The sequence below is a fragment of the Terrapene carolina genome, unplaced genomic scaffold (genome assembly GCF_002925995.2).
Source record: "Terrapene carolina triunguis isolate 2854851 unplaced genomic scaffold, T_m_triunguis-2.0 Scaffold232, whole genome shotgun sequence".
Classification (NCBI taxonomy): Eukaryota; Metazoa; Chordata; order Testudines; family Emydidae; genus Terrapene; species Terrapene triunguis.
In genome coordinates this window covers 7,611,965-7,629,548 of record NW_020664583.1, presented here as the reverse complement: position 1 = coordinate 7,629,548, position 17,584 = coordinate 7,611,965, and the positions used below count along the sequence as shown (strand labels likewise).

At 41.7% G+C, this 17,584-nt stretch overlaps 1 protein-coding gene across 2 annotated transcripts in view; it reads right to left on the bottom strand.

The window, feature by feature from the left end:
- The window catches only part of NT5DC2 (5'-nucleotidase domain containing 2), a 71,480-nt gene that overhangs the window by 36,443 nt on the left and 17,453 nt on the right, over positions 1-17,584 (bottom strand). For both annotated transcript variants that reach the window (XM_026656715.2, XM_026656714.2), the window contains exons 2-5: positions 10,600-10,784; positions 8,105-8,179; positions 6,201-6,256; positions 1,791-1,884 (exon numbers count right to left, since the gene is read on the bottom strand). In XM_026656715.2, the coding sequence (XP_026512500.1) occupies positions 1,791-1,884; positions 6,201-6,256; positions 8,105-8,179; positions 10,600-10,644 (270 nt within the window). In that variant the 5' untranslated portion in view covers positions 10,645-10,784. The remainder of the gene's footprint in view (positions 1-1,790; positions 1,885-6,200; positions 6,257-8,104; positions 8,180-10,599; positions 10,785-17,584) is intronic.

Here is a 17,584-nt window from a genome sequence, read left to right as displayed (position 1 = left end):
TAGATGGCACTGTCACAGCCAAAGTTCTCAACATTGGGTTTAAGAGAAAATGTTGAACACATGCGGAGTACCCTGAAGCCTATTTCTGTAGCTTTGAACAAAGTGCAGGGAAATAGCTGTTTTATGCTGTTGCTGTTGAAATTTGGAAGGAACCGAGTGAGATCTTAAAAAGAGAAATATGCAATGACAGAGTTAAATTACAAGCATAAAAAAAAAAAAAGGGACAAGCACTATCTCCAGTTCATTTTCTTGCAAATATTCTCAATACTCGGTACCGGGGTCAAAGCTTAACTGCTGAAGAGGGAATTTGCTGGATGTCCATGTCATAGCCATCATCCCTCCATAATGCCAACTATAATAAACTTCAGAGCTAAGGGTGAACCATTCAAGAAATAGAGGTTAGCTGATGTTTTAAAGAAAGTCACACCAGTGAACTGGTGGAAGTCACTTAAGTACTTGGATTCAGAGACTGCTGAAGTGATAATCTCACTTAACAGTAGCTTCTTCTGCCAGTGTAGAAAGAATATTTTCTTCCTTTGGAATAATTCACTCCAAATTGAGAAATCATTTGGGGCCTGAAAAAGCAGGAAAGCTTGTTTTTCTTTTCCAATTATGAACAAACAGGAAAATGAAGGTGAAGACAATTGAGTTAGAAACTTAAAATATTGGCTTCTGCAGCTCATGTTGACCTGGCTGACATATTTAAAAAAAAAAAAAAGATTGACTATTTCATTTAACTATTTTAGTTTAAAACAAATTTAACAAAAACAAGCCTGACTTTAAAAAACTTGAATGTTTAATTAAATTCAAAAAGTCATATGCTTGTTTTGTTAAAATATTATATGTTTGCTGTTGGAGAAAAAAAATCCAGAATACATAACATTGTTTTAGTTAAATAAAACAATTTAAATGTCTGTCTGGTGATGTTCTCCTCCGAATACAGCAGGGCAAGATAATCCTCCAAATATTAATGATTAGCCTGTTGAATTGGAGATAGTTCACCTCCCAATGACTTCATAAATCTCTGCTTCAATAACGTTTGGTAAATGAAATAACTAAACAATCAATCATTCATTTTCTGATATAGCTGTAAAACTAATCTGAAAAGTTTTCAAAATAAATCACTTTAAAAATGTATAGTGTGCACCTTCTAAAAATGAAACCTACATCTATCTCTGAGTTGTGAAGAATATGTATTAAGGTTATAACAATCAACAAGAATGCACTTTTATGTAGAAATCAATGATTAAAATCGAGTCTTCCTGACTAGTGATTTAAATCGTGAACAGGCATCCCAGCATAGTTGGTACCTGGCTGGATTTGATGTAAATTTGATGTAAATCAAATCCACCCTGGTACCAACTATGCTTGGGATGCCTGTTCACTAGAGAACACACACACACACACACACGTTGGCTCTTTGCAGATATCAACTGCTGTTAAATGGCCTGATGACTGTCATTAATGAGGCGGGCTGGAACTGAATGGGTGACCTGAATGTGAAATACACCATACTTCATCGAGAGCCACTGAGTCCTGGACCAATACCCCAACAATTTAAAAAATATATATTTCCACAGGCAGATCTCAGCTTCTATACCCCCTGGAATAAACTCTGGGGTAAATTCCCACAAAAGCAGAATGTGTTTAAACTGGCAAGTGCTGTCCTTTTCTAATCTGGAAGAAGCTATAGTCACTCTCACTTATTCCTTACACAGCAAGGTTCCCAGCTGATAGTAAAAGCCAACATATCAGTTTTAAAGAATGCACTGAAGTGCTGCCTACAATACCTTGCCATAGAAGTCACTCATCTGGTACAGTGGGATGTGCTGGGTACCACCATATAATTCAATAACCTCTTCATCAGGCACTGGCTTTAGCCCTCTACAAGACAAATCACACAAAAAATTGCATCACTAAATGTTAGCAGCCACTGGGCTGCAAACCAGAGAGGAAAGATAGGTAACCTCCTTTTATAAAGCTCTAAAGTGGACAAGAAGTGGATATTGGCATGAAGTCTGTTTTTACCACCACATGGCATTTCACTCATTCACAATTCTGAAAGAGCAGAGATAATCTTCCATAGGACATTTGTAAACAGCTACATAACATAAGAACGGCCATACTGGGTCAGACCAAAGGTCCATCTAGCCCAGTATCCTGTCTTCTGACTGCGGCCAATGCCAGGTGCCCCAGAGGGAATGAACAGAACAGGTAATCAAGGGATCCATCCTTTCGCTCATTCCCAGCTTCCGGCAAAGAAAGGCTAGGGACATCATCCCTGTCCATCCTGGCTAATAGCCATTAATGGACCGATCCTCCATGAACTTATCTAGTTCTTTTTTGAGCCCTGTTATAGTCTTGGCCTTCACAATATCCTCTGGCAAGGAGTTCCACAGGACTGCCGCTGCACATTGAGTGGATGTTTTCAGAGAACTATCCACAATGACTCCAAGATCTCTTTCTTCAGTGCTAACAGCTAATTTAGACCTCATGATTTTATATGTATAGTTGGGATGTTTTCCAATGTGCATTACTTTGCATTTATCAACATTGAATTTCATCTGCCATTTTGTTGCCTAGTCACCCAGTTTTGAGAGATCCTTTTGTAGTTCTTCGCAGTCTGCCAGGGACTTACCTACTCAAGATAGTTAACAGGCTCTAGCTTGATTGTCAAGGTTCTCTATACCTTGATTTAGTCAACATGGGAAAGACATTCTGGTTCCATATATTTTTATCTCAAGGAGGACATGCACCATTGAACAGATGTGGCTGGCTCTGATCTTGCCACAGCAAGTTCAGACTAATGCGAGATGCAAGACTTCTCCATACTTCTTCTCAGAGAGAGACAGCACATGTATCAACCAAATACCAATGTACAATCTAGAGCTAGTCAGCATTGTATAATTAAAACTCATCCAGAGTTCCTTCAGGTAATTACTGTATTACTAAACATGGCAAGAAACTGTGATGGTGTAAGAAAAAGTTTCATGTGGCTTTGTATAACTTGTGCAAATACACCTCTACCTCGATATAACGCTGTCCTCGGGAGCCAAAAAAAATCTTACCGTGTTATAGGTGAAACCACGTTATATCGCATTTGCTTTGATCCACCGGAGTGCGCAGCCCCCCCCGCACCCCCCAGGAGCACTGCTTTACCACGTTATATCCGAATTCGTGTTATATCGGGTCAATTTATATCGGGATAAAGGAGTATTTTTAACACAGAACAGAGGCTAAAATATATTTTACTGGTTAGTTTAGCTTTCATAACCAAGGATGTTGTCTCTGTAAAAGACTATTCAACCTGGGTAAACCTTACCTAATATGTGCCCCTAACATTCAACTATGCTTTCAGGATTTAAAAAGTTACGTAAAATTAGTCGGTGGATGTGGAGATGATGCACACATTTATACAGTTTTTTGTAATTACTTGTTTTGCAAACTGTTTACTCATCAAGCCAATGATGACCCTTTCTTCTGACTCAACAGATCATAACGTTCTCTTTGAAGAGAGTTTTTTTTTTTAAAGTTACCCTATTTGTTAAAAGAAAATTTAAATATTTACACAAAGTCAGTTTCTATAAACAGCTTTAAAAAAATTATTTGAAATAACCCTCTTATACAGGTTCATTGAAGGATGTTGCAATGCCTGGGAACCATAAACAGGGCAGTGTTGAAAGAAAGAAATTCTCTTTGATTTTGGAACTCTGCCTCTGGTAATCTTGGGGTTTTAATGTAATCAGAGCTTAACTGCAAAAAGGCACTGTTCCACAAGTAAAACACAGTCAGCTTCCATAGTCAAAAGGCTCAGGAAACAAAACACACCCCATTTTATGAGTACTACTTTTAATATAGAAACCTTAAAAAAAAAAAAAAAAAAAGGAACAGCTTATTTCTTAGGGCCAGAGCAGGATGGTTCCCTACTGCAGAGTCTCTCATGCTTTGTCAGGTCTGCTTCAAATATATAGGATATTGGTACTTGGGAGAGGGTAACAGAACAACCAGAATGATTGACGATGTTTTAAAGAGGCTTTTCTTGCTTTTGCCATAACATCAGTAAGAGCCAAATCCCATGTCCGTACTCCCACAAACTGTGTTTTTAAGAACTGTCAAGGGAGCCTGTGACTTTGAATGGACACTCTTAGGTCTCTATTGTAAATCTAAAACAAACTCATTGCAATCAGTAGAAATTTACCCAAATTAGGACCTCAAAAGTTGGCCCTCACTGATTTAGTTCCCTGAATTAATTAAAAAACTCCCCTTCACTGTCTATTCCTGCTTGGCAAAGCTGAATCAGATAAACATATTCAATGACTTTAGACCAGCCTTCACTGCAGAAGGCAGCTCCAATAGTAGTGGATTTGTATGCACACACTGAGTAGAGAACAAAGTCCCCTGTACAGTACTGCTGTAATGAGCTACATGTTCTTAAAAGGGATATAGTCCCACTGATCCACCCTTCTGCAATCTTAGAGAGGGGCTGTGATATGGGGAAAGGAATGCAAGAGCTGACTGAAACCTCCTGCCAACTGCAACACTGGCTGCTGAAAAGCAAAGAGGAATTCATTAGGTCGGAGACGGATCTGGGGGATGGGAGGGTTAAGAAGTTATGCCATCTCACTGTGCATGTACATGTCCCACACTATGATGCTGAGAGGTACATTTCCACCCGAACATCAGACCAATAGCTCATGACAGAATTCTCTAGCCACCTTCCCCCACGTAGAACATTGTGCTTTGGCTGCATCTTCTGGCCCTGTCCCAGTCCAAAGAAACTGGGGGAGAGGGAGCAGGGAAGCAACAGTGCCTCAAAAAAAAAAAAAAATTAAAGGTGGGATGCCACCACAGCCTGTGGCAGAGGAAGCCGATATTGACACACATTTGTTACTTTGTTTAGATCCCTGTAACTCCTAGGACCAGGGCCAGAGTTCCACACATGACATTAATTCTGTCCTTCTCAGTCTAATGATGATGTATATTGCTAACAGTAATGCACAACTGTTGTTGAAGGTGCTGACAGCAGTGGTGAAAGTCTGCAGACTATTTACTATTTTGGGTACCTGTTTCCTATTTGGGGGAGATGAGGGAGGAGGGAGAAGAGAGACAGAGTGGACAATCAATATTGAAGCTTCACCTTGCTCCCTCAGTGTAAATGAATTGTTTGCTTAACATTGGCAAATATTTGATGTGCTTCATTTTGGGAGTCACTGGCCCAAAGTAGAGTTTAGAAGTATGGTGGGGACATTAGCCATTAGTTGCCTTCATTTGGAAAAAAATATTTAACTATTCCAGCCACCAAAAAAGCAGCAAAATATTTTGCTTTGTGTTCTCTGAAGGGCTTCAGAGTTTTTGCTTTGGAGCATTCGTTTGTTATATTGCTTTGCATTGGTCTCCTTGCTTCTAAAAGGAGAGTCTTCAAGTCCAATCCTGCAAGGTGCTGAGCAGGTTCAAGTCTCCCAGGGAAGTCAGTGGGACTTGCTGGTGCTTACACAACCAGACAGGATTAGGACTTGAAAAGCTTTTATATCAACTGTGTCACTCCAACTGCAAGGACGCAGCATGTAGTGAACGCAAGAGCAGCCAAAGTAACCTGTGTGCTACATACCAATGCTCTATTCAAGGACTTCTAGCCCACTTGTTTAAGAAAGGCACTCCCTATTATTTTTCTGGGCACTTTACTCAACTTTTTCCACTTAAGAAAAATGCCTCAGTTCAATGGAGTTAAATTCCATATCCTTATTTTCACCTCCAAACAGCTTTCTTTCCAGCATTGGTGAGCATACTCCTGTCAAGACAGGCTTTTTTCATGTATGGACAGCTCTACAAGAATGAGGCTTTCCCTAGTCCAATGACTTAGTCAGAAAAGTTGCCCTAAGTAGACTGCACTGCAACCTGCAGACTTAGTGGGTTAAGTGATCATATGCATCATTGTCCATAAAAAAAAAAAATAATTAAATTTTCACTCCCACACTTGGCTCCATATGCTTGAAAAAACTGCAGCCACCTGTAACTGCATGTCAGGCAACAGCTTGGAATCATTACTTAGCAAGTGGAGACAGGATAAGCTAGAGAAGGTGGCTTTCCCCACTTAAAAAAAAAAAAAAAAAAGTCAAAAATTTTACAGACGTGAGACTTTGCACTCCATCTTCAGCGTGAACCCTTGGGGCATTTAGTAAATGCATTCATATTTGACACACCTATATGCCGTCCCCAACTGGACATAATGGAAAGCATCAATCTTCATCAGAAGACTCTGTGAAGAGAGAAAGATGAACAGTCTTCATTGGTAGCATTTGGTATAAATTTAGTCAGGAAAAAACAACAGATTAAGTTTACTGATGTCCCAAAGAAATAAAAAAAAAAAAAAAAAAGAGAAAAAAGAAAACTAGATAAAAAAAAAAAAAAAAAAAAAAAAAAAAGGAGAAAAATGAATTCTAGTTAAAACTAACCTAATTTTTAAGTTGTGCTTAAATCACTTCTCTCTGCACTGAAACATTTTAGAAGCATCACTGGGAAAAATGCCAAATTGCCATGAACTGAAGCATTACATAATATTACATTCCAATTCAGGACCTATTACAAACTTTTTCAGAGGGCTGCAGGTGGAAGAGGTGGAAAGAAGCAGTTCTTTAACATTAAAACAATCCTTTGTATACACATAGCAAGAGAGGGGCTTAGGTGTAAGGAGATCTATAGCAAGTCACATCTTACTTAAGATTTGGCACAAAAACTTGAGTTATTAGTTCTGCTTATTTTCTTTTTACTTTTTTACTCCATGCTCAAGTTCCCATTCTTGTACTCAAATGGGAACATTAGACCTTCCCTCTTTTTGTATTGATCTTCTTTAATCACAAGGTATCCCTTCTTTTTCATTCCCCCAGGCATTACACAATACCCATAATGGAATTTAACCAAGTATGGCCTCTGAGACTAACCCAGTACCACTCTGAGAATCAGAGATAAAAGTGTGGTATCAGAACAATTTGTCCCTTCACCACTATGAGTGCAGGTTACATTGTTCCTAAACTAAAAGGCACTCCCATATCTAGCATATCACCATACTATTGCCAAGCCTCCATTCCCACCTTCTGAACAGGAATAAGCAGTTATGCTGAACCAAAGCAAATAGGCAGTACACTCCTTTTGCACAGGGCTTGATTTTCAGGTGGTTTGAAATGAGACAGCCCACACTACCCACCCACTGAAAGGAAGAGTTTACTTGGCGTCTGAGTGATGTGTGCTCTTATTTCAGAAATCTGTGCTTGGATAGTAGCAAGCAGAACACAAAGTTATTGGACAATCTCTCCTGCTGCAAAGTCAGAAACCTACATTCAGGACAGACTGTTGCCATAATGTCAGTTTCAGCATTACAGCTTAGCTTGGGCAGAAAAGAATACAGTCTGGGAAATCTAAAATGCCTTAATTCCTCTTTAAAAGGGTGCATTCTCTAGTTACACTGAATTGATTGAACACACTTAATTGGTTCAGAAATAACCAGACTATAAAAATAAGACTAGCTTGTACCAGTAATTGTCTGTCTCCCTACTGAATATAAGCTGTTTAACTGCAGCGAGGTGATGCCATATTTTTCAGAACTATACTTTTATGTGATTGTCTAAAGTTACTGAAAAAGGAGGATTAAAATAAAAGCTTGCACTTTCTTCGTGTGCTCCTAAGCCTCTCAAACATTACAGGGCTTCAGAAGGAATGTCTGAAGCTACAAAGCTTAATGAATTGTTCTGGCCCTCTATTTCAAATACTGGAAGTAGTGAAAGGGAAAAAACCTCTTCAGTGAGTAAATGCTGTAGCTACATGGCCTTCAATGATTTAAAAGGCATTAAAATACTGAGAGAGAGAGAGAGAGAGAGAGAGAAAAAGACGCCATGTAGCCAGCCTTTTAGATTAGTTCCATTTGTCCCAAGGAGCTTACAATCTAAGAGAACCTATGCAGGGACGTATACAACAATCCCCAGTGCATATTCTCCTGAAAGCTGTTCCATTGGTTGTCATTACAGGAAAGAGATGGGACTGAGTTACGTGACAGGCAGATTAATACCGTGCAAGGGAAAGCACATATGAAATTTAAATTTGTGTAATTCACCTTTTGCACATCGTAGTGAAGCCCTCTGATGGCAAATCCTGGAAGGTAATCATATTTCTTGAGTCCTTCTGGATACTGGAAAATATTTCATGAGAAAGCAGTTAGTTCAGTGAAACTGTGCCAGGTATTTTAAAAAAAGTTTTCCAGTTACAAGAGAATGAAAAATTTGGCATACTGAATCAGCCTCCTAGCCCATCAAATCCCAGTACCCTCCATCCAACAGTGGCCTAAGTGAACCAAAAGATGCCAAAAAAATATAATGCAACTGCCAAGATTTGGGATTCTACAAACTGGAATGTTTGCTTAGGCAATTGATCCCTAACTCCTACACCAAACAGCTAGTGCCCTAAAACGGGTAACTGTATCTTGAGACGGGCTTGAAATCCACTTACCAAACTCATCATATAAGGGAGGTTTTTCCCAAAGAGCATGAGAAAAAGCTATACTAAGCCACCAATTTCTGAATGATTTAAACTTTTGGAGTTTTATTTCATTTTAATAAAAAAAGAAGCTATTTCTAAATCTTTGTGCTTGTTATGATTAACTTCAAAATTTGAAACACCTCAGGGCTCTCTTCCCAGGTGTGCAGATAGACAATTGCATTGTATTTGCTGTTGCTCAGCGCTCTGTGAAGCAGCCACCAAGCAAAATTAACATAGCTGAAGTCTTTTCTGAGCAGCAATGAAATGAAAGAAGCTTGTCAGTTTCATGCTCCTGCAGTTTGGGAAAAAAGCTTAAACCTTCCCCCCACTCCACCCTCCCAAAAAAACAGCATAGACAGAGACTGGAGCTACTCCCTGGGGGACGACACTTCCCCTTCCCCCCCCACCTAAACGTGAAAAATTATTAAGAAGGGGGGGATGGGGTAGGGGGCTTGAAAGAGGTTGATGAATCAGAGCTTTCTACTGCCCATGCTTTCTCACTTAATCACAGATAGGAAGCTGGCAAACGCATAGAGTACTACTAGAGGGAGTGGAGTTTCAGATACTTTCTAGCTAGAACTCATGCTAGACAATGAGATAGATATCCTAATACCCTCCACCCTTCCCAGCATCTAGGACTCTTCACCAGAGTGTTCCCCATGGACCTTGCAAATACAGATTCTCTCCCCACCTAGTCTTTCACAGCTACCTCTGGCTAGTAGGTGTCTGCTATGTTTTCCAAGCCCTAGTAATGATAGATATTATTAGTCAATATCATACATTCCCCATTTTAAAATTCCTGGCATCTGTCATCCTACACCCACACATTCTACACAGACTGCCTTTTTGTATTGTCAGTGATTTATTTATAAGCCATATTCATCATGTCAGACGCCACATGTCTGTTTAGTCTGCTCTCCGCAGGTTTTCATTCTGAAAGTTGTAAGTGTCCTATTCTGTATGCATTAGTCAGGTTCCCTGGAAGAATCATACTAAATACTTATTCTGTACCCATCACTACGATATCAGAGATCCTAATATGGCAGAAAATATAGGCTGGAATTCTTTAAAAAGAGAACCACGGAGTGAAGATGCCTAACTCCTCAGGCTCTTTTGAAAATCCTGGCATAAATATACTGGTTCTTTTGATAATTTTTTTTTCCATTTTCTGGAAGAATCCTCCATCCCAATTTTAAATGGATTGTTACAGGCTGTCCTATGTCCCACCACTTAGTTTTGCTCCATTGTGAAAGAATGGGTGAGGCACAGAGGGGGGTGGGGAGAGAGAGAGAGAGAGAGAGAGAGAATGAATGGACCTGAAGCCCTAAAATGACCGGGGGAAATGCCATTGCAAAACCATTGTGTGACATGGTTAGGACACTAGGGAAAATATTGCAGTTTCAGCCACACACACCTATAGAAATTTGCATATATTGAAGTACCCAGCTTTGTATTTCTTTTCTTAAACACAAAAAGCGCTTCTAGCTTGTCAAATAAAACAAGACAAGAGAACATATATCGTATCATCGGATGTGCCTATTTAAGAACTTAGTCTAGAAAACTTATTAAGTCCCATATAACTATTACCTGGCTGATATTCTTAACTATAAAAATAAAATCATTTGTTTCTAGGGCTACAGGGCCCATCATTAGCCCAGGATTGGCTGTTGCCCATCTTCTGATTTGGGGTTAGGAGGATGTGTGTATAAAACAAAGAACACAAAAAACATTGCCACCATATTATCTATCTATCTATCTATCTATATAGATATATAGATATATATAAAATATGGTGGCAATGTTTTTTGTGTTCTTTGTTTTTTTAAATAGTGGCAACTCTTTGAAGATGATCAGACATTTGCAATGTTACAGTAAGTCCCAAGGGAAATGGATTATCAGACAGAGTGCCAGGTTCATGAAATATACAATTACATAGCTATCACTACCATAGATAATGTATACATACACAGTGGTAATAAGCAAACTTTCCAGAGAATGCTCTATTAAAAGATTTTGGGGAAAAGAAAGCAGCAAGATTAATGAAAGAAACCCATCCTATTATCAGAAGTTTACCTTGTACTGTTCAATTAGTAGGTCTCTGGCAGTGTTGAATATCATAGAATGTAATAAATTAGAGTACTGTGCTAATGTATAATCATAATCAAAGCCATAGATCTCAACATCTCTCAAGCTGATCTCATTATTTGCGTAGATAGCTGCAGGGTTAAGGAGATTGCAGACTCCTGGTGGAAGAAGATCTGGAGAGGGAGGGGGGGAAAAAAGAAGTCATAAATTAAATTTTATTTATTTTTAATCTGGAAGCAATTACTTTGTAAAACAGTGTTCATTTTTCCCCTCCAAGGAAAGGGATTTGTAATCCTACTGTCAAAGTCTAATATAAAAACTACTAAAATATTTCTTCCCATGAAAAGGCATTATAAAGTTTCCAGCCAGGCCTAGTGACCATGGCAATTGTTTAATCTTGCTGTATTAACATTTAGTGACAAGATGTAAAACAATGTTACTGATTTTCTGACCTTCATAACATTAAATAAAACAGATTTGGGGATTTAAACCTGCCAAATTTCTGGATCACAGCAGCTAGCCACCTGTAGCACCAGCTGGACATGTTTGTGATAGGTAACTCTGGTATGTAACTTCAGAAAATATATCTTTTTGTTCATATTTTGACATCAAAACAATCTAGACATCAGTTGTAAGAAGTCCAGAATTATTAAACCAAAGATCTAGAAGATTCTGTTTGTCATCCACTTGCCATGGAACTAGAAAGGACTTCGCAAAAGAGTTATTCAGATTTTGTGTGGTTGGTTATTTTGTTTTCTCTACTCTTACTTCACTCTCTGCTCCCCATACACAATGAGAAAGATAAGCAGTTTAAAAACACACACAGAGACTAAGCTCTTAGAGTGCAATGCTGATAAAGATTGTTTATCAGAGTGAAGCAGAGAACCTACTGCCAAAACAGATCTCCCAGACTTTACAAATTTTCTGTGACTTTACAGCAAGGTACATTTTAAGTCAACCATGAGTGCAGTGTTTAGCTCAGTTGTATAATGACACAAAAAAGTTTTTAAACAGCCTAGTCATTCTGAGCTCTTATGTATCCTCTCCCCCAACTGGCTACCGTGACACCACACTGAAGCAGGGCAGACACCATCTCAAGCTTGCCATTGTCCACAAACTGTCTCTACAAGATGACCAACCGCAATAAGTGCTAGTTCTTTCCTTACATAAGGCTCCGTAAATTTGCACACATTGGGGGGGAGGGGAGGAGGGGGAAGAGAAGAAGAGGAAGAGAAAGGGGACACAACATAGAACATTACTCACCCCCATATTTTATATTTAGGTGCTCTCTTCCCTTAGATACCAGTCTCTGTTACGGGTTCCGTTCCTGAGCACTCCTATCTGCCTCCCATTCGGTTGTGCACACACCAAACCGCAACAGTGTTTGGCTATTCCAAAACCAACTCTGATTCTCAATTTGGAGCAAATCAAACTCTATTGTACATTAGATAATTGGCACCAGCCAGTGCCACTTAAGACTTAATCTGTTACCATTACAGAAAAGGTGAGGCTCGCTGCTGTATTATCCTATGTGAAACCCACAAGTGCACCTATTGTTGACTCAGTAACAGACAAGTGATCACAGTAGCAGAATATTTAGACAAAGCAACACTTGAGCTTTTTTTAAGGTAGGAAGGGGAAACCAACATTATGAAAATGTACCTCACCTCTGGTCAGAACCCCTCTCCCCGATTAGTCTGAATTTTTCTATATTGTAAGAACTGCAGCAGAACTGTTATAATGGAAAGCAAACCTCTGAAGCTGAGTGGCTTGGTGGCTACAGAGCAAAAACAAGAGCTCTCTTCCTGCTTCTAAGCTGGAGACAGAGTTTCTGGAAGAGGCTGAAGAGTGTGTATGCATTTGTGGACATATAGAGTCCTTTACTATCTTTAAAAAAAAAAAATCACACAGCAATGTAAACAACATTTCAGAGGATTGTTTATGAGGTGACAAATATTTATGTTTAGAGAAAGGCTCAACAAGCCCTTTCTTTCTTTCCCACCCTGAAAACAACTAGGGTGACCAGACAGCAAATGTGAAAAATTGGGATGGGCGGCAATAAGTGCCTATATAAGAAAGACACAAAAATAGGGACTGTCCCTATAAAAATTGGGACATCTGGTCACCCTAAAAACAACTCATGGAAGTGCATGAACATGTGATATGCGGACTTTTTCATGGCTGGAGGACATACGTTTTTGGAAGGGGGGGGGAGAAAGGCTAAAGGACCCACCCAGGTCTCACCACAACAGGATCCAAACCTGCAGAGGGGTGAGCACCTTCATCTCCTGTTGAAGTCAGGGTAAAACAAACCACGATGCAAGCTTGCACCACACATCCTGTGACACTTTGGGATTCAGCCCAGACTAGTGAGAGGTTGGGTCACCACCTGCCCTGCAACTTTGGGTGCCTTAAATGCTATTCTGCTATGGCTCTCAGCCCAGACATCACCACAGCCAGCAGACAAGCACACAGGTCATACCCTGATTTCCACCAACCAGGTACTGTTCGCTGAACGATCCCAACACCCTCCCAGTCCCGAATTCCCCCAAAACATTCTGCCCTGTGACACTCTGCTGGGTTTCCCAGCATTGTGAATTGCTGTGTTACCCTTCTCAGCCCCAGCAAGTGAAAGTTTCACTACTGCTAAGCTCTGTGACAACTCCTTGAAACACCAGCTTGTCAAACCATCAAATTAGGGAAGAGGTGGGCAAACCACGGCCTGTGGGACCGTCCTGCCCAGCCCTTGAGCTCCCGTCCCATGCAGCCACGCGGGCAGCACTCTGGGCAGCGGGGTTGCGTGCTCCTGCAGAGCAGCATGGCAGCATGTCTGGCTCTGGCCGGGCGGCATGGCTGCCAGACATTCTGCTCTGAGCGGCATGGTAAGGGGGCCTGGACCGGGGGTGGTTGGATGGGGCGGAGGTTCTGCGGGGCAGTCAGGGGACAGGGGGGTTGGATAAGTGTGGGAGTCCGGGGGGGGGCCTGTCAGGGGGCGGGGGTGTGGATAGGGGTCAGGGGACAGGAAACGGGGGGAGGGATTGGACAGGCATGGGGTCCTGGGGGGCCCGTCAAGGGGTAGGGGTGTGGATAGGGGTCAGAGCAGTCAGGGGACTGGGAGCAGGGGGGTTGGATGGGGGTGGGGTCCCGGGGCAGTTAGGGGCGAGGGGTCCTGGGAGGGGCCGGTTAGGGGACAAGGAGCAGGGGCGGTTGGATGGGTCGGGGATTCTGAGGGGGGCAGTCAGGGGGCAGGAAGTGGGAGGGGTTGGATGGGGGTAGAGGCCAGGCTGTTTGGGGAGGCACAGCCTTCCTTACCCAGCCCTCCAAGCAGTTTTGCAACCCCAATGTGGCCCTTGGGCCAAAAAGTTTGCCCACCCCTGAACTATGGAGTGGGAGAGACGGCCTCTTAGCTATAAAGACACAGGGGCCGAATCTCAAAGGATAAGCAATTGACTCAAACTGATTGTATACAGTATTACTGTATTATAAAAGTGTATCAAGTAACAGGCTTTCATAAAAGAAGACCTGACACTCTGGTGATTAATATCATTGTGAAATGTATGCATCAACACAATATGAGGAATTATGGATACTCACAAATAAGATTTAAAGTCTGTGACTAAATACAGGGAGAAACAGGTTCTCTCCCAGACAGGAGGGAAGGTAGCTGTCTACCTGTCTCCAGTGTAAATTAAACATTACAGAATCAAAACAATCAAGCCCCATTTACATACAAATCAGCAAGGAGATGGGAAGCCAAGAGGAAGAGAAGAACAGCAGGAAACCTGCCTGCCTCTTGAGCCAAAGTCAATTAGCTTGGTCTGGGCTTACATTTCAAAGAACATATTTCAAAAGTTACTGAACTATAAAAACAAAGGGAGAGAACCCCACAGTTGTCCATCACTTGGGGGAATCAAGGGGCCAGAGCTCTTGAAATCACAGGACCACTGGATCCTTCAACCAAGTGGGCTGAAGTCTCTGGAAACTGAATATAGGTGAGAAGCCTACTCAGGCAAAGATTGCACCTTGCTGAAATTAAATTTTAGTTTTAGGCACTAGAAAATTAGGTCAGTGAAAAATCCACATCCGAGTGGCACTGTTAAATCAACCCAAGTGCCCGTATAGACAGCGCTAGGTTGACGGAAGAGTTCTTCCATCGATCTAGTTACTGCTTGTTGGGGAGGTAGATTATGTACTCCGAAGGAGAACGTCTCCCTTCAGCTTAGGTAGCGTCTACATGGAAGTGCTACTATGGTGCAACTCTGACACTGTAGCATTTTAAGTGCATACACATCCTTAGAAGCATATTTTTACTGTTAGTTTGTAACCATTTCTCTCTTTACTCCTTTTGATATCAGTTAAACCTGACTTTGTTCAATAAACTTGTTTTACTTTCACTAGAAACCAATTCAGTGCTGTGATTGAAACAGGAGTGTTTATCAAAACCCAGTTAAATTACTGAGCTGCAGTGTACTGTCTCTTTAAAGGAGCAACAAACAACTTCTGAGTGTTCCAGGCGAGGGTGGGACATGGCAGGGAGAAGTCTCTGGGGAACTCAGGAGTTGGGGTTCACTGATGGTTATCTGCAAGGCAAGCTCTGGGCTGGCAGAGTCCTGAAGCGTTTGCTGGCAAGGGCAGACAAGCTGGTGTGTCAGGGAGCTGTCACAGAGCTTGGCAGCAGCAACATTCTCACTTGTTGAGGCTGAGAAGGGTAACAGTAAATTCACAATTATGGGCAGAGGCAGTGCTAGCCCACTGGAGGCCTAAGCAAGAATATTTTTGGGTGTCTTTTCACACACACACACACACACACACACACACGAGAATGGAGGTCCCCCTTGAGCTACTTGGGGCTCTAAGCAATTGCTTAGCCTGCTTATGTCTAGCGCCAGCACTGGCTCTGGAAACTTCAGCAGTGTGTCACAGGGTAGATGGTTTTGGGGAAATTTGGGACTGGGTGGCTGTTGGGGTCACTTGCAAAAAAAATACCTGGGCAGTAGAAGTCAGGGTGTAACCTGCATGCTTGTCTGCTGGCTGTTGGTATCAGAGCTGAGAGCCACAGCAGAATAGCATTTAAGGTACCAAGAGCTACAAGGCAGGCAGTGACAACCCCTTGCTGGTCTGGTCTGAATCCCAAAGCATCTTGCATCCCTACATCCCCTCTACTGTAACACCATATGTAGACTGACTTCTACCTCTGCAACTACATAGTGCTTTGCTAATTATATCCAGACACATGGGATGGTGTGGGGAAAATATGTAATGCTAATGCTTAAGCCATGACTCCTGGGAGGGGGAGGGGGCGGAGTGTGTGTGTGTGGGGATGGGGACTCCCTAGCTATCCATCCGACAACTGTCATCAAGTTAAAAATAAAACTGTTGGTCTTTTTTGAGGTTCGTTAGGCATACGGAGCAAGTTTTATGTGTGTGTATAACTGGAGTTGGCCAGTTTACCAGGCATCAAGTGTTTCTTTGAAACCAATCAATTTCAGATGTTTCTCTCCCATCAAGCCTACATTGCCACATGGCCCCTCTGGTGCTCTCCCTTCCCTATGCTGGGCCACTAACTTTATTCCACTCCAAAAACCTTAGATGTTCATCCATACCATTGGCACTCACATAATACATGTCCACCCACCTTATTTAAAACCTTAAGGGAACCAGTGCTGTAACAGAAAAACTTTTCCATTTTCACCTTATTTGCTGCAACCACGTTGTGCTCCGCATACTCCCTTCTTGGATCTCTCCCCAAAATTACATCTCAGTGCAATGTTTTCACCACACAACAGTATTTCACCACTCAAGTAATCATACTATGATTTTTCCCCTTTCCTGAAATACTCCTCTCCCTCTTCAACTCCATCTTTAGTTAGAGCAATGAACAGTTGCAACATCTTCACTTGGCTCTGGATAAAAAGAGCTTTTCCTCTACAATGTACATGGCTCTCCCCATGTATTTGATTGCATCTTAAAACAAAAGCTCCAGATGCTAACCTGAGATGCTCATTGAAGGAAGGCTGTGTACTGCACAGACACATATTAGATTAGTGCCAGGCCTGTCATACATATCAGCTTCATTATAAATCATTTTGTCTTCGACAAGGAATCAGGTTCAGCTTCATGTCATGGCCAACATAGTTGCCTTGCTCACCAGATGATAGGGTGATAGCCTATGACGTACCCAGACAGCAAGACGTTCACTGTTATAACGAACGTGGCTCTGATACTCACAAGCACCACACCAAGCTATCTCGGTATAAGCTACAGGGTTTTTTTTTTTCCTTTCTTCCCAGAGCAGGATTTCCTGTTTCTTCTAGGAAAATATCAAACCTTTCATTTTACACTTGAAACAGCACCCCAGACACTTTTAACAGGCCATTTTTAATCACTAGTTAACAGGCAGCTCACTCTGGTGGACTTTCTGTTTAGGTGCCATTTGAAAGCTCTTCAAGTCAGGTGAATTCAGCTGAAATTAGGAATTAGTGAACTGTGTTTTGGCAAAATAACCACCAGTCCTAATTCCCACCTTCTTTCTGCTCTTTAAGGTGGAGTCCCAACAGGTCTGGCACTCTCCCTAGCAGGCCCACATCAAGACACTTCAGGGTTTTTCTGTACCTTGTACCCTGCCTGAAGTGAACCATGCCTCTAATGGATAGAGGGAAGTACTGAGCTTTTTGAGAGAGTCATCCATCCTGCATTATATAGATATATTTGTTTTGTATACTCCATGTCTCGTGTATGACTCTGCTAGATATTATAACAGCTTAAGACACTTAGGCTAGGTCTACACTACCCGCCTGAATCAGCGGGTAGAAATCAACCTCTCGGGGATCGATTTATCGCGTCCCGTCAGGACGCGACAATCGATCCCCGAATCGACGCTCTTACTCCACCAGCGAAGGTGGGAGTAAGAGCCGTCGACGGGAAGCCGCGGAGGTCGATTTTGCCGCCGTCCTCACAGCGGGGTAAGTCGGCT